Raw genomic sequence first — 17,410 nt, 5'->3', positions numbered from 1 at the left:
GCGAACAGGCCCTCACGTTTGTTTTCCCATCGGTGTGGCCAACCTGACGAGACCGGGTGAATCACTTACACAGTGTCCTGCATCTATCCTCTTCCTCACGGTCTCATGCACTTTGCTCCTCCAAGCCGGGGGCACCACCGGAGACACTGTGCAGCCCACAAAGCATCACCCCCCGAGGCCCAAACGCCAGGCCGCCTGCTCGTCCGGGAGGTGCTTTTAGGACGCCAACGGAGGACGCCGCTGGGGGCTGCAGAATGGCGGTTCTCTAACTGGATCGTCCCCCCTCCCTAGTAATGAGCCAGCACTTTTCCGTGACCAAGAATGTTCCCTTGCCTGGGAGGATACCTGCAGTTCCCCCACGGGGGCTGGGTGATGATGGGGATGAACTCCCACGGGTACGGAGCTGGTACGATGGTCACTTCTGTTGGTGGCTCCACATGAGCCCTCCCACATGGGTAATTCTTCAGTATGTGATAACTTATCTACCACAGTCACTCTACTTCTGGACGGGAAACTGAAGAGACCCTGCCGGGGCTCCTGCCCCTGGGGGCTGGTAGCGATCCCGGGCGCCGTGAAAGCAAGCGGCCGAGCACACAGCTCGGCAGAGCGGGGCAAACACTAGAAAACTGGCCCGACAGTCACGTTCGCTGACACACAGAAAATGCAGACGTGCACCAGCGCTGTAGGCTACAAGGAAAATCTACCATGGAAATAGGCAGTCGTTTGGAAAAAGGTGTTTTATATTAAAACCTACGCCCGGCGTCCAAAGGTCCTAAAACCACATGGAAATACTTAGAAACCAAGGAAGACCGAAGCAAGCGGCCACTTTTCGGTCTTTACTGGGCGAAGAGGCCTTTGCGTTCCACAGAAAACTTTGACGTACAGTTCTACATAAATTCTAGGTCTGTTTTGGTTTTTCGCCAACGATGAAGCAAATTGGATCAAACTAAAAAACAACACAAGGGCCATTCACAAATAAAATAGTGCTGTGATTTTATTCTTTTTCTTTTTGGTGTGTTTTTGTTTTTAAACCAAGTTCCCATCTGTACACCTTAAGAAAATAAACAACAGGGAAGCCAGTCTCTGCTCACTTCTTGGAGGCGAGCAGGGCAGCTCGGCCACACGCACGGAGCTGGGCAGGCGCCCGTCACCTTGTGAAGGAAGGAGCTAAAACACACAGAAGTTACAGAGGAGACTCCATTTGGCTTTGTAGCATTGCAAAAAGAGGAGAATGCTTAATGAGCGGCACTCGGGAGCTGGCATCTCGGGCTCGCAAGGAGACTGGGCGCTGCCTGCCACGCCATGCCACGAGCCTTCCTTGGAGAAAGGGAAAAAACAAATCTTTTCCTCAGATAGAACTGTCACAGGTAAGAGCCACAAGGATTTTATTCATTGTGTAATCTTCTGGCGGCAGGATTTCTTTGAAGCAGAATCTAAAATAAAAATGACACAGCAATTCGTTAGAGGTCTTCATGTGTCTTTTAAGAAGAATTTCAAAATTTTGAAACAGTGTCACTGAATTAATCTCATTTCTGGTAAAAATGACCATTAAGGTATACAACGGTTTAAACTGTGATGGTAAAGAAGCCCCAGCCAGATTACGTGCTGGCTGGACTGTGGGTCTTTGTGCCCCGTGTGCCCGAGGGAAGGGAGCTGAACCACAGGCCCAGCGAGGGCTGAACCCACGGTCCCCACGGCTTCCTGCTAAGGACACGTCCTTCTGACGCTGCTGCTGACAGCTGGTCACGAAGACTGACACTAACAACCCTCAGCCGAACGATACAGGCTTTGCTGTGCTGCTCTACGTTCCTTGTGTGCAGCGCATTGTTGTAAAAAACAGAGAAGAACTTTTGTTACCTGGAGGCGCCCCGCCCAGTCTTTGCTGGATCATTTCTAAATGATGAATATATTCCGTCAAGGAATATTCAGGATCTTGAGAAGCAGTCAGGGATCTTTCTGATCTTGAATGTGGGGATGGAGTGGATCTTCAAACAAACAAACAAGCAAGCCACACCAAGAAACAAAGAGTGAAAGTCAACACATGGTGAACGTAGCCAGCATGCAGACAGGCGGTGGGGAATAGGGTGAGCCACACAGTTGTTTCCTTCAGATCCTTTCTTGACCACAAAATAAGAAAGTAAAGTGTGTGTCTGTGTGTCTATTTGTGTGTTTATCCATGTGCATAAGTATGCATGCTGTCTCTACACCCAATGTAAGGCTCGAGCTCACGACCCTGACATCAAGAGTCGCATGCTCCACCGACTGAGCCAGCCAGGTGCCCCAAAACTAAGGCATTTTAAAGTGCTATGTAATGCTTTAAAAACCAACTTCTAGGGGCCCCTGGGTGGCTTAGTCGTTAAGCATCTGCCTTCGGCTCAGGTCATGATCCCAGGGTCCCGGGATCGAGTCCCGCATCGGGCTCCCTGCTCAGCGGGGAGCCTGCTTCTCCCTTTGCCCCTCCCCCCTGCTCATGCTCTCTCGAGCTCACTCACTCTCTCAAATAAATAAGTAAAAATTTTAAAAAACAAACAAATAGCAATTGCACTACTGGGTATTTACCCCAAAGACACAGATGTAGTGAAAAGAAGGGGTACATACACCCCAATGTTCACAGCAGCAATGTCCGCAATAGCCAAACTGTGGAAAGAGCCGAGATGCCCTTCAACAGATGAATGGATAAAGAAGATGTGGTCCATATATACAATGGAATATTACTCAGCCATCAGAAAGGATGAATACCCAACTTTTACATCAACATGGATGGGACTGGAGGAGATTATGCTAAGTGAAATAAGTCAAGGAGAGAAAGTCAATTATCATATGGTTTCACTTATTTGTGGAACATAAGGATAGAATAGCATGGAGGATGTTAGGAGAAGGAAGGGAAAAATGAAGGGGGGGAAATCGGAGGGAGAGATGAACCATGAGAGACTATGGACTCTGAGAAACAAACTGAGGGTTCTAGAGGGGAGGGGAGAGGGGGATGGGTTAGCCCGGTGATGGGTATTAAGGAGGGCACGTACTGCATGGAGCACTGGGTGTTATACGAAAACAATGAATTGTGGATCACCACATCAAAAACTAATGATGTATTATATGGTGATTAACATAATAAAATTAAAAAAAAAGGAAAAAACCAACTCTATAAAATGTCTCAGAGTTAAAATGAGTAAAAACTATTGTATATTATTTTATTATTTAAAAAGATTTATTTATTGGGGCGCCTGGGTGGCTCAGTCGTTAAGCATCTGCCTTCGGCTCAGGTCATGGTCCCAGGGTCCTGGGATCGAGCCCAACATTGGGCTCCCTGCTCAGCGGGAAGCCTGCTTCTCCCTTTCCCACTCCCCCTGCTTGTGTTCCCTCTCTCACTGTCTCTCTCTCTCTGTCAATTAAATAAATAAATAAAATTTTAAAGAAAAGATTTATTTATTTAAGAGAGAAAGAGGGTGTGTGCACACATGAGGGCGGGCACACCGGGGGAGGGGAAGACGGAGAGAGAGAATCTCAAGCAGACTCCGTGCTGAGCGTGGACTCTGAGGCGGGGCTCAATCTCACGACCCTGAGATCATGACCTGAGCAGAAATCAAGAGTCAGACATCTAACCGACTAAGCCACCCAGGTGCCCCAATAACATGTTACTTTATTCACGAAATTTTCAAGTATAAATGCATTACCCCAACTGGATTATGGAGCCCTGTCCCTCAGACCCACCCCTCGGTGCCCTAAGGGTGACCCCACTACCCACTGGCCTTTCTCTGATCATCCCAAACTGTCCCCTTCACTCGGGGCACAACCCACCGGATCCAGTCTCTACGCAGCACCCTTCCTCCCGGTCCTCTGCTTTGTGTCCTTCACATTCTCTTCAGGGTAGGCACACGTCTTCCTCATCCTCGTACCACCCACGTAAAAGAGGCCTTGGCTGGCACGGACTCTTTCCATAACCATCACCAACCCAGACACCAGGGTTGCCACAGCCACCGGCCAAGAGTCCCCGCCTTCCCCACACAGACCTGGGCATCCGGGGCCCCACGGACTCATGTGCACTCCCTGCCTTGCTTGAGGCCAGGCCAAAGCCAGCACTTCCAGAACACATCTCCCTGAAGAATCCCACACGTCGGTGGAACACCATCAGCGCAGGAGATCCCAAGTCAGCCGCACACGGGGCTGGCTGCCGCCTGGCCCCACACGACACCCGTGCCTACGTCCTGTCCCATCTCTCCTGTCAGAGACCGCTGTGCTCACCAGTGCAGCGTGCAGAGAGATGCCACCGTCAACCAGGGGCAAGGGCTGAAGGTGCACACGCCGGCGCGTCCTCCCCATCCACGGCACACGTGGGGGACTACCACCCTAAGCACGGAGCACGCGCTGGGAAGCACCCTCAGAGAGACCGAAGGTTCTGGACGTGCAGACAAACACCCGCAAAGACACGAACTGAACTGTCCTATGTTACAAATCTTGGAAAAATCATGGTTGAAAGAACGAAATAAATGACTCGTAACCAGAGTCCCTCATCCCAGCGCCTGAGGAGGAGGTTCACGTGGTTCACTCTGCAGAGATGAAACCCAAGGCCCATCTTTCACAGTAACAGCCGGAGGAGAAGTCGCAGCCGCAGCCGCACCCCCTCACCCCACCGCGGCCGCGGGACGTCCACGCAGTGACGGCTCAGCCCGCTCCGGCCATCAGGGGAACACAGTTCACTGTAACGTTGAAACAAACTTGCATTCCACCATCCAACCACAAGGCCTCTCATTCTTTTAACTGAAAAGGATTTTTTCCCCACAAGTAACCTACGGATGTTTAACGTGGTTGCTGTAACATCTCAATTGCCAACTGAGTAGTAAGTAGAGAGATGACCTCATGTGTGCAAAACACCCCGAATCCCACAGAAAAGAGACCAAGGCAAGCCCACCAAGGCCCTGGTGAGCACGCGCACATCTGAGTAGGGGCCCAGCGGCCCGCCTACCGTGCAAACGCAGCCTGGAAGCACACTCACCTCTCCCTCCTGCACGGGGAGGCCTTGGGCCCGCGGTCCCCGGCGTGGCTGGAGGACACGTCCCGGGCTGGCGGGGAGGTGCTGGTTTTGGGTGCAGGCTGCTGCCGTGGTGCTGGGAATCCTTCCCCCACAACCGCTGAACAACAAAGGGAGACACGGATGCCTTTAGTAGAAAGGCCCCTCCACCAAAACTTAAAATTTACAAACTTTTAAGAGTCTGCGTGGCAATTTCAAAGCATTTTTAAAATACCCAGTTTATATATCGCTTCTTGGCCTTTTGGCTAAGATCAAGTGTAAAATACCCGGTTTATAAAAATTATGTTTTAAAAAGCTCTAGAAGAACCCTGAGTTTTGATCACCTGTATTCTGCCCCTGCAGGGCTGACCTGACCCCCGCATCCATACGGCAGCCCCCAGGGGAGCACCCCGTGACCTTGGGGAGCCAGCGGGGTGCTCCCCCCCACCCCGGGATTTGAGGAGGGGGCTCTGGAGGAGGGAGAAGCAGAACCCTGAGACCACCAGGTGTGCCTGGTGTGGGAACAACCCTCCTAAAGGCCTGGAGGCCGAAGTAACCACACGTGGGAACCAAAGCTAATCGGTGGCCGGGGTCGCCCAGCTGCCGAGGGCTGGCTGCCTCCCTTCCAGACGCCTGAAGCCCCGCAGGACTGGGGGCCGCGCCCCTGCGAGTGGAGAATTCTCTGCGCACATTTACACGTGGGGCACGGCCCCACGAAGGCCCGCTCTTGGGCAGAGCGCAGGTAGTGGAGCTCCCAAAGGAGAGATGCAGCCGTGAAGCGGACCTTTTATTAAGTGAGTTATTCGTCTATATCTCTGGCATTTCTACATCATTTCAACCGTTAACCGGTCTTCTCTGCGCTTCCCAACATCGAAACCACCTTCCCTCAGAAGCCACCTGGCCTCGCCGACGGCCCCGCTAGCTGAGTGTACGGGTTTCCTGGGTGCTTTACGGGGCTCCCGCTGGGCCCACCTGGACGGGGCGCTCGGCCTGCCACCATGGCTCCTTTCCGATTTACCTCTTGCCACTTCTTAACCAAGAAACGTAATCTACAAAGAAAACAAAGGACACAAAACATTGGAAACTAGAGCAAAACAGTTGTGAAAAGAGTGGTGAAAATCCAGACGTGACCGACACCCGGGGTCAGACTCGGGTGGGCCCCCGTCTGCGGTGACCGTGGCGCCCGTGCCACCAGCACCTTCCCGGCCATGGCGCCGCCCTGACGCCCACCAACCTGGGGTCTCAGAGACCCTGGTTCAAAGTCTGCAACACCCGCTCCCTACCACCGCTGGGGCCACTCGACAGCTCCGGGCAAAAGGAGCAAGAGAGCGGCTCCTGCCCTCAGGTGTCCTTGGTCACACGGGGAGCACAGGTGTCAGGGTGAGGAGCGCCAGGGGTCAGTGCCCAGAGGGGCTGCGCTGCAGGGCTCCCTGACTCCTCCTGGGACGGCGCCTCCGCGGCTCGGCGGACGCCCTTCAGAGACACCTTCCTGTCAGCAGCTCCTTCGAGGCACCGCTGCCTCTCTGACCGCGCGCCCTCCTGGAAGGCACGTTCTGACTCGCATCCAAACCGCAGCTGCTCAAACTGCTCCGCCCCTTGACAGGAAGGCTGAAGGCAGGGCCTGGGCCGGGTCCCCTGCCCCACATCGCATCTGCCAGGCTTCCTGGCACAGAGCGTTCTCTCCAAACATGCAGACTGGACGGATGGATGGACAGACAGGTGGTGGGTGGGTGGTCTGCGGTCAGAACTCAGAGGCGAGGGGACGACGTGCCCTGAGGCTGAGGGCCGAGAGCAGGAGAGCGAGGAGGCCAGGCAGCCTCCCACCTCTGCTGGACCGGACTGGCCGGTGCTGGGTCTCTGCAGGGGCAGGGCCGGGAGGAGTGAGGGAGACAGCCGACGGGTGGGGTCTGAGGAAGGCACCTTGCGGGCATCACATGGCAGACAGAGCTAACAATTCTTAGTGGGACAAACATTTGTGGAGATTCAGCAAATCTTAAAATTATAACATAAAACGGATTTTCAGCACTGTTAATTCTGAACCGGTCAAAATTTCAGAGACTCACATTCCTGCCCCCAAAACGACACCCCGTGTCAACAACGCCTAGGACACTGAGCAGTGCCTGGGGCTAGCGGGACCTCCACGCCCTGCCCTCCTCCAGGGAGAGGGCTCGTGGCCAGGATGAGGGCAGCGCACGCGGCCACCAGCCCGCGTGGGTGACGTGGCCCGGTGGGCCTGGCCCCTTTCATGGAGCGCACATTTCACTAAAATACAGGCAACTGGAGTGTGAAGCCGTGAAATGCAGTTTCAAACTCCATCAGACGTGCCTGTCATCAGAAGGAATCCTGGCACGAGGCCCGTAAGGGGCAAGGTATTGTTTTGTGATGAGCAGGCATCCCTCAACCTTAGTTTCAGAAGCTGGGTGACAGTTCTGCACAACATGGTCTCTCGGAGGCAAGCGTAGCTCAGAAGAGAGCGCCATTGTAGAGGGAGACAGCCCCGAATACCCAGCATGCCTCCCACTCACGAAGATGCGGTGGCGGGGGCCTCAGTGTACCTTAATATCGCGATCACCACCCTGACGGCAGTCCGAAACTTCGTAAAAGGGCGAGATGCGGTAATTTTCTTATCTGCTTTGGAAGGAAATACTCCCAAATGGGCGATCATGGAGAGCGTTTCTTGTTCAGAGTCCTGGAATCCACCAATCAATAGTAAAAGATACTTCTTTTGATAAATCAGAGCTTTTCTGAAGCTTTCTGCTCTCAAATAATGCAGGTACAATTTCTCCATCTGAAAGAAAAAAAAAGTTAAACAATCCTGGAACAAAGACATCTTGCTGACAGATGCATAGCACGTTCGTACCACTGGGCTTTAAGAAGAACCAGACAGGGGCGCCTGCGACTCTGGATCTCAGGGTCGCGAGTTCAAGCCCCACATGGGCTGTAGAGAGGACTTAAATAAATAAATAAATACATCTTTAAAAAAAATTAAACTAAAAAGATGCAGACCGTTTCTCCCTTCAGCAGACTGTTTACAGCAGTAAGCCCTGCGTGACCTCTGTCACCAGGGACAGCCTCGCTGAGCAGACTTGGACAAAAGGCAGACCAGACATGCTTTCCAAGCCTCAGAGGAACCCTCAAAGGCCCCGTGAATCTGACCACTAGGTGAGGGGCACACCCGGGGCGGGACGGGGTCTCATCCCCAGGCCCAAGGCGTATCCTTATATCCTAATATTCTAACATGCATTTTCCCGCACCCCAGGGGCCAACACAATGACCAGCGAATCCCCGGTCTGGGGTGTTTTCAGGCTGTGGAGACGGTTACCTAATATGACTCCAAGCCTGACACCCGTAACTTGTGAGCACAGACACAAGACACCTGTACGGAATGACAGTGGGTTTCAGATGGAAGTGTATTCACTCTACTGCTCTAATCTGAGACGGCTCGACGTCGCCCCACTGCTGACAGACACACGGCGGATACACGTGTTGGCAACTATGCTCAGGCGAAGGAGAACCCCACCAGCACGAGAATGCTTTCGCAGCTACAATGAACAGACCAGGATTCTTAGGAGTACCGACTGTTACACCTTTGTCAGCCTCACGGAACGCACACCACCGAGCGTGAGCCCTGACGTAGCCTGTGGACTCGGTGGTGACCACCTGTCAGCGCAGGCTCACTCGGGTGCGGGCTGTCAGCACTGGGGGAACGAGGAATATATGGGAACTCTCTGTACCTTCCCCTCAATTCTGCTGTGAACCTTAAGCTGCTCTAGAAATACAAAGTGCTTGTTTTTTTTTTTTTTTTTTAAGAAAGTGTGAGTGAGCGTGCAGGGGGAGAGGCAGAGGGAGAGAATCCCAAGCAGACTCCCTGCTGAGCCCAGAGCCTAACATGGGGCTCAATCCCAGGACCCTGAGGTCACGACCTGAGCCGAGATCAAGAGCCAACCGGACACCCCTAGAAATATAGTCTTGAGAACAGATAAAGGGCACCCAGTGGATGACACTGTACATGCCCAGAGCGGCCCCCAGGCCTGGGCTTACGTGCACGCCGCAGGTGTTTCCCTCCTCGCGTGCGGCCGGCGCGGGCACTGCTGGGTCTGGCTGTCCTGCTGAGCTCTGCGAGACTGCCCTGTCTTGCTTCCACGCAGACTTGTCCGGTCTCTGTAACAAACCACAGGCGACACCGTCTACACAGTTGCTCCAACAGAAGAACATCTTGAGAAAAACAGCCGAGGGTGGAGTCGCCACCCCCACCCCAGGGTCAGGGTCATGTTCACACAGCTCGTTTCTTCCTCGGCTGCTCCCCCAGGACGTGGGAGGGGGCTAGGGCACGTCTCCCGAATGCCACAACATGGGCCATCCTGGGTCCATCTTCGGCATCTTTTCAGATGCCCCAGCTGTTACGTGGTATTATCAATCAGATAATTAATATTCACGGGTGGTTACTGCATACCAATTACTGAAGTATGACTGCACAAAAGGTACGTTTTTATCAAAAACAAACCCCAAATATTTGTGAAAGAACACCGAATTCAAAGCATTAAGCCTGCTGAACACCCGCACAGTCTCTAGTCCTAGAAAGGCTAACTCCTGACAGGTCTGAGTCCCTGGTTCTACGGCAGCACCAACAAATCACACGCTTGGAAACCTCAGCAAGGGCCCCACGTGGGCGCCGCGGACACTAAGGAGCTGTCATGACCAGGCGGCACATCCAAACATACACAGCGTGGCCTGGATACCACGGTGTGTGGAGAGCGCCCAGAGCTCCAGTGGGGACCCATTTATAGAGGAGAAGGATCCCACAGTAAGGACAGCAAAGGGGCTGCCCGTTCCGGATGACCAGAGGGAGCTCCGAGCACTTTGGCCACGTGCATGGTGACCTCGTTCCTGCAGTTTGGAACAGGAATCAAAAGCAGCCTGGCTGCACCAGCCCCCAGCTCCAGGGCACAGCAGAGAGGAGGGGCCTGTGACTGAGGTGACCCTGTCGAAGGGCTCTCACAGGACCCCTGGTGAGGAAGAAGGAAAAGACTAGATGTTTGTTTTCCTGGTCCTAAAACACAGCCTGGTCATTTGTGGAAAGAGGTTCTCTAGGAATCAAAGTCACCTTGGTTTCACCATGTTCTACCAGCTCACTCCCAGCCTGTGATTTACTCATTAAAAATATTTATTTTTCAGGGGCGCCTGGGGGGCTCAGTCAGTGAAGCGTCTGCCTTCAACTCAGGTCGTGATCTCATCAGGGTCCTGGGACTGAGTCCCACATTGGGCGCCCTGCTCAGTGTGGAGTCTGCTTCTCCCTCTGCTTCTGCCCTTCCCCCCATTCGTGCTCGCTCTCTCAAATAAATAAAATCTTTAAAAATAAATAAATACTTATTTCCTATAATGAAAGCAGAAATTAACAAGTGGGACTACGTCAAACTAAAAAACTTTTATACAGTAAACCATCAACAAATAATACATTCAACAGAGAGTGAACATCCAAAATATATTTAAAAACTCATATACAGCTCAATATAAAAAAACAATCCAATGAGCAGAAAATCTGGACATTTTTCCAAAAAATACATACAAATGGCCAAAAGACATCTGAAAAAATGCTCAACATCACTCGGCATCAGGGAAATCCAAATCAAAACCTCAATGAGATCCCACCTCACATCAGTCAGAATGGCTAAAATTAACAAGTCAGGAAAGGACAGATGTTGGCGGGGATGCGGAGAAAGGGGAACCCTCCTACACTGTTGGTGGGAATGCAAGCTGGTGCAGCCACTCTGGAAAACAGTATGGAGGTTCCTCAAAAAGTTGAAAATAGAGCTACCCTACGACCCAGCAATTGCACTCCTGGGTATTTACCCCAAAGAAAATTGAAATACAGATTCAAAGGGATACGAGCACCCTGATGTTCACTGCAGCATTATGTACAGTAGCCAAACTGTGGAAAGAGCCGAGATGTCTGCTGACAGATGAATGGATAAAGAAGATGTGGTCCACATGTACAGTGGAATACTACTCAGTCATTGAAGAATGAAATCTTGCCATTTCTGACAACATGGATGGACCTCGAGGGTATTACACTAAGTGAAAGAAGTCAGACAGAAACAGACCAATACCATGTCATCGCCCTTATATGCGGAATCTAAAAAACCAAACCAAACAAACGAACAAAACAGACTCACAGAAACACAGAACAAACTGGCTGGTGGTCAGAGGCAGGGGAGGGCTGGGGGGCAGACAAAATAGACCAAGGGGATGAAGAGGTGCCAAGGCCCAGTCATTAGGACGCCGCCGCAGAAGGGGCAGTCAGGAAACCGTGACAACTCTGTGCGGTGACAGACGGGAACTAGACTCACGGTGGCCACGGTTTCGGGATGGATGCAAGTGTCGAATCACCATGTTGTACACCTGAAACTAGTACAGTATTGCGTGTCAGTTAGTCTTCAATAAAATAATCTATTTCCTGATTTCCTCGTTAACTTTCATAGAAAGGATAAAAGTGTTGTAATGGTGGCGGGGCTTTAGTCACAGGCACAATAAGACGCCTTCAACAGGGGGCCTCCAAACGCTTCCGACAAGTCCCAGAGAAGTAGACGGGACTGTGAACGGTGCTAACGGCAGCTTTCATCAAGATTAAAACGTGGAGCCATTGTAACTTCTTACATCAAGGAATGCAAGTCCTGGGTCGGCTTGGTGGTTGGACCCTACTTTCCAAGTACAGAGGTCCCTTTACCTTACCTACCAACAGAGCTTCAAAACAGACAAAGCAAAGCTAGACGGAGCGTGAAGACAAATTCACTATTCTACTTAGAGATGTCAACATCCCCCCTCACGGAGACCAAGGACAAGGAGGAAGCAGCTCAAGGCTACAGGAGATCTAAACGACCTTCGTGGGACCCTCCACCAACACCAGGAACACCAAGTCCATCACTAAAAACCTTTCCCAAAAGACCCAGGTGGTTTCACTGGTGAATTTTAATAAATATTTAAGGAAGAAATAAATACTAGCTCTAGGAAACCTCTTCCAGAAATTAAGAAGAGGAAGGAACATGTCCCAACTCATTTTATGAGGCCAAAACTAGACAATACAAAAAAACCCTCCAGATTAACATCCTTCATGAACCCAGAGGCAAAAATGCTCAACAAAATACGGGCAAATTGAATCCAACAATACGTAAAAATGGTAAGACATCATGACTGCCCGGGGCTTTCCCTGACACACAACATAGAGTCCACAACCAAAAATCAACCTAATATACCACGTTAGCTGAGTAAACAAGAAAAAGCGCATCACCTTATCAACAGGTGAAGAAAAATCATAACAAATTCAAATATCCATTCATGATAGAAAGTCTTCGCAAACTAAGACTAGGAAGGGAACCTCAGCCCCAGGGCCTTCGCACGAGCACCTGACAGACGGAAGCTCCGGCCCTAGAACTGGGAACCCGGCCTGCCCAACCACGTCCAGGAAGTCCAGCCTGTGCAAGAGGCAAGAAACGGAAATCAAAGGTATTCATATTGGAAAGAAAAGAAAACCCTATTCACAGATGATATAACTGTCTCTGTAGAAAATCCCAAAGAAGGGCCCATCGGGTTAAAAAGCAAGGTTAGCAAGGGTCACAGCACAAGGTGAACCTGTGAACATGGACCGTGTTTCTACACACGAGCCACGAACAACTGGAGAACAAAAGGTTTGAAAAGTACCTTTTACAACAGCTTCCTGAAAAATGAAATGTTTAGGTATCAACCTAACATGTTTTTAAGATCTGAACGCTGATAGTTACAACACATTTAAGAGACAGAAACACATGAAAAGACATGCAAGTTCCCAGATGGGAAGGTTCGATGCAGCTAAATTCAAACATAGTTAGTTACGTAGCCAAGATGTCAATCCTTGCCTAAAACCTTTATGATAGCTTCACTGAAATGTAATTCACATACCATAAAATTTATCCTCTGAAAATGTACAATTCAACAGGTTTAGAATATATTCACAGAATGCAACGACCACCACTCTGTAATTTGTGTTTTTGTCACCCCCAAACCGCCCCCGCCCTGTCCCTCCCCACCACACCCCCAGCCCCAGGCAACCACTGATTTGTTTTCTGCCTCAATGGTTCTGCGGCTCTGGACACCCCACGTAAATAGGGCCCTACAAGGAGGGGACAGAGGCTCATCCACACTGCAGCACTTGGCAGTCTTTTAGTCCTTTACTGCCACATAAGCCCATTTATGGATATACCATATTTTATTTACCCGTTCATTAATTAATGGACATTTGGGTTATTTCCACTTTCAGGCTACAATGAGTAACAGTGGCAGGAAAGTTTTACGTGGAACTGTTGGTAAGAACAGCCAGACCATTTTCCAAACCAGTCGGACGCTGTACCTCCCGGTTCCTCCCACATCCCAACCAACCAACCAGCAAGATTCTAAAATTTATGTTCAAAGACAGAGGAACTAGAATAGCCAGATAATTGGAAGGCAGAAAAAGCCGGAGCATCCCCACTCCTGAGACGAAGCTGTGATCTCCCTCATGCTGCCTGGTCAGAACAGCAGGGAGAATCCAGACATACACGCACGTCGCGGAGCGACTTCTGACGTCGGTACAAAGACGATCCTCCAACACGTGCCGGAATAACGGTATCAACGTGCGTACAAATAATCCTCGACCTAACCCTCAGACCGAAAAAAAAATTACCTCAAGATGGATCATAGACCTAAATGTAGAAAGTAAAACTACAAAACTCTTGGCACAATCCACACACAAAAAATTTATTAAAATGAGAAAATCTTGTTGTGCAAAGGCTACCATCTCCACAGAGCGGGCTCTGCACAGACGGGGAGGAGAGATTTTCACATCATGGATCTGACCGCGCGGTCGCAGAACACGACAGTACCAGAAAGCAAACGGTGCCATTCAAAAGCGGGCAAGGGCTTTAAAGGACACTTCACCGAAGAGGGTACAGACGCCTCCCGGCACCTGGCACGACGCTAGCGGAGAACGCAGGCCGGCACCCAGCGAGCCGACGCAGCGGCGGGACTCCCACGTGTTGCTGAAGGGGAAGTGAACTGGTGCAGCCGTTCGACACTCGGCGGGCTCGACATTCACGTCATGGGGCCCCCCTCCCCCCCAGGGATTCACCCCAGAGTAACTGCTCAGGAGCGCTGTCGTCGTCAAACAGCAGACACAACCCAGAGACGCTGCTGAGGCATGTCCGCGCCCGGACGCTGCTTGGCAACACGACGCCCAGGAAGGATCTCAGGCCCTCCGAGAGGTGACACACCGTGGGCTTCGGCCACGCCCCCGGGAAGGGCACGCTGCAGAAAGCAGCCAGGCCGGGCCTGCCGGCGGCTGTGGGCTCTGTTAACGCCGGCGGGCACGGGGGTCACGAGAGTCTGCCCGCGCGTGAAACCTCAAATGACATCCTACCAACAAGGGGCAGATTTTACTCACGTAAATTAAAAAATAATTTAGAAAATTTTTCATTGTAAAAAAGGTAAAGCAAATCACAAACGCAACAATCTCAATTTTATATAAAAGAAACGAAACTGGGCATTCCAGAAAAATAGCCTATCAAACTATGCAGTCAGGAAAACTACGTCATTTTAATCAGGTCTGAACCGAGCAAAGAGATTTCCCGTCCCAAGCAGGCACGGAATGTGACCTCACGGCACGGTCACGTGTGTCACGCGTGTGCCGGCGTGTGGGACCCGCGCAGACACGTGGCTGGAGGGCTAAGCCGCTGAGGCGCCCCGGGAGCTCAGCCCACAGCCCAGCGGGAGCCCCGCCCGCGCCCGCGCCGCACAGAAGCGCCTACGTACAGTCCACACACCGCGCTTCAGCAGCTGCTGCTTCAGGGACGCCTCCAGCTGCGACACCGCCCGGCGCAGGTCCGCCTTCTCCTGCGTCACCGTGCGCAGGGCTCTCGTCAGGGAGTCGTTGTCCTTCAGGAGGACGTCCACCAGCTGGGTCTGCAGCTCTGCCGCCATCTTTGTCTTGACCAGGAGAAAACAGAAATAAATGTACACAGATTGTTTGTTAAAACGTATACACGTGCGGGGCCCGGGTGGCTCGGTCGGTGACGCGTCTGCCTGCGGCTCAGGTCGTGATCCCGGGGTCCTGGGATCGAGCCCCGCGTCGGGCTCCCTGCTCAGGGGGGAGTCTGCTGCTTCCCCTGCTCTCTCTCTCTGACAAATAAATAAAATCTCTGTTAAAAAAAAATACACCTGTTATTTGTGTTTTTTACTGTTGGTTGCTTTCAAGAATTATAAATTTTACACACATCTGGAGTTCAGTGGGAGCCCGTGGGGCTGGGAAGAGCTGTAAATGGGAGTCATCAACTGCCGTTTCCATCCCGCCCCCGCGAGCGAGACCCGGCCCAGCACTGGCGGCACGAACGAAGCCCCCCGTTACAGCACACACCCGCTCCGACGGCTCACAGCTCTGTGAGCAGCACGCGCAGGGAGCAGGGGCACCGTGTGCTCGTCCCCGAGGGCCCGGCACACAAGGCCCTTAGAACAGTCCATCATCTCCACAGTCGGAGCTCAGCCCACAGCTGGCCTGGGACACGACGGAGGCACGCCCCGCCCGGACCGTCACGCTCCTGCGGCACGCGGTGCCCTCTCCTGCCGTGTACACGCATGCTGCTCTCACACCAAACGGCGTGACTGCACAACTGCCCAGGAACAGCTACCAGGACCTGTGTCAGCAACCAGGACTTCTAAACACCTTCGGGCGCGGCCGACAGGGAGGTCAGAATTTGCCAGAAGGCCCGCGGGAGCTCACTTCTGGCTCAGGCTCTCAACCAGGTGCACACAGAGCAGGCTGGGTCGGCAGCACGCCCCCCTCCCCCCCAACCGGGGCACCTGCCCTGAGCACCACGGCCCAGTGCCCGCTGGAGGGCGCACCGGGCGCTCGGCAAGGTCACGCCCAGGGCGGGCTGTCAGACAGGGGAGGTGGCAGGGAGGGGTAAACAAGGAACCACGCGGGGGGCCCCACCCCTCACCTGGGAGGAGCTGGGCGCGCTCAGGTCAGACTTGAGCTCCTCTAACGTGCGCAGTAAGGAGCTCACTGCTTTCTCATTCGATGATGTCCAATCACTAATTGTCCTGTGAACATAAACAGACACTGAAAAGCTCGTGCAGATCCCAAGGGACAGTTACCCACGGCCACTGGGAACTCTGTGGGAGAAATGACAAATGGGGTCCAACGCAGCCCCCAGGAGGACGTGCTTATGACTGCTTCCTCCAGCCATGCTCTGCCCGCGAGAGGCGGGGGCTCGGAGCCGCTCCACCAACAGCGGGGGCCAGGATGTGACGCGGCCCTCACGCCGACAGTCTGCGAGGCCCAGAGACGTGGGCCGCTGACCACAGACTCCGGAGGCTCCGAGCGCTGCTCTCCACCGGGGTCTGTGTCGGGTGTGAAGCGCTGTCCGGAAGGAAGGTCCGCTCAGAGACGCTGCTGCCCTACGGACCGAACCAGTTACAGACGGGAGAGCCGTACTCGCAGAGGGTCGTGCAGACGGGGAAAGGGCGAGTATTAGTTTTCCTGTTCACAGAAACCCTCCTGTCGGTCCCTCAGCCACGGAGGTGCACCCTGGCTGTGTGAGCAGCGGTCCTGGGGGCCGCGGGCAAGGCGGACACCGTGTGGACGTGTTGCGCCACCCAGCCTTGACGGGCCCAGGCAGGACGGGCCTGGCATCTGGCCCAGAACTCTGGGTGGTGAGCATTTGTGAAGGGGCACGAGGAGAGCAGATCTAAAAGAAACTTGGACTTTTCTCTCCTACTTAGAATGCAAAAAAATACAATTCTGTCAACATCTTTCAGGAGAGTGCTGCCCAGAAATTCACCCAGCACGTGGGAAGAGACCGTGTGCTGCACTACAACGGGGGCCTGAAATCAAAGCCACGCTCCAAGGCTCCACGTGTTGCCCCACACACGGGCTCCGATGGCGGGGGAGCAGCCAGGCCCGAGGGGCTCACCTGTCCACCGTCTGGCTGACGAAGCTGGTCAGGAGCCCGGCTGCCCACAGCAGCTGCTGCCGGACCTTCTCCAGGCTGTGCCGTTCCTCCTGCAGCCGCTCGGCCTCCGGGGACTGGCGAGCGGCCGCCTTCGCCTCCAGGGCCTGGACCGTCCGCTGCAGCTGCCGGATCTTGTGCGCATCTCGCTGATGCTGCAGCTCCAATTCCCGCTGTTGTCAACGGCAAAACAACAGAAAGTCCTTCCCACGCCTGTTCCCAAAGCAGAAGCCTGAAGCCCAGCCGTCACCACGGGCGGCCCCGGCCGGCACGGGGTCCTGGGCGGGGGCCGCACCGCACACCAGCACCTCCAGCGGGCGCAGAGACCCAGGCAGAACCAAGCTCCGCGGCGCCAGAGGTGAAGGCCTATCTTCCGTCTCTGAGCACGATC

The 17,410-nt window shown here is 53.1% G+C and overlaps 1 protein-coding gene and 1 pseudogene across 4 annotated transcripts in view; one reads left to right on the top strand and one right to left on the bottom strand.

The window, feature by feature from the left end:
* Positions 1 to 983: 983 nt before the first annotated feature.
* Positions 984 to 17,410, bottom strand: part of PCNT (pericentrin) — a 121,236-nt gene continuing 104,809 nt past the window's right edge. For all 4 annotated transcript variants that reach the window (XM_032398778.1, XM_032398779.1, XM_032398780.1 and 1 more), the window contains 9 exons: positions 16,984 to 17,192; positions 16,009 to 16,111; positions 14,825 to 14,998; positions 9,050 to 9,169; positions 7,564 to 7,796; positions 5,981 to 6,057; positions 4,994 to 5,129; positions 1,858 to 1,985; positions 984 to 1,433 (listed from right to left, as the gene is read on the bottom strand). In XM_032398778.1, the coding sequence (XP_032254669.1) occupies positions 1,390 to 1,433; positions 1,858 to 1,985; positions 4,994 to 5,129; positions 5,981 to 6,057; positions 7,564 to 7,796; positions 9,050 to 9,169; positions 14,825 to 14,998; positions 16,009 to 16,111; positions 16,984 to 17,192 (1,224 nt within the window). In that variant the 3' untranslated portion in view covers positions 984 to 1,389. The remainder of the gene's footprint in view (positions 1,434 to 1,857; positions 1,986 to 4,993; positions 5,130 to 5,980; positions 6,058 to 7,563; positions 7,797 to 9,049; positions 9,170 to 14,824; positions 14,999 to 16,008; positions 16,112 to 16,983; positions 17,193 to 17,410) is intronic.
* LOC116628459 lies at positions 5,255 to 5,388 on the top strand (annotated as a pseudogene).

This window comes from Phoca vitulina, unplaced genomic scaffold, assembly GCF_004348235.1.
Source record: "Phoca vitulina isolate PV1807 unplaced genomic scaffold, GSC_HSeal_1.0 scaffold120, whole genome shotgun sequence".
Taxonomy (NCBI): domain Eukaryota; kingdom Metazoa; phylum Chordata; class Mammalia; order Carnivora; family Phocidae; genus Phoca; species Phoca vitulina.
Note: the sequence above shows the minus strand (reverse complement) of the source record. Positions and strands in the feature narration are given on the sequence as shown.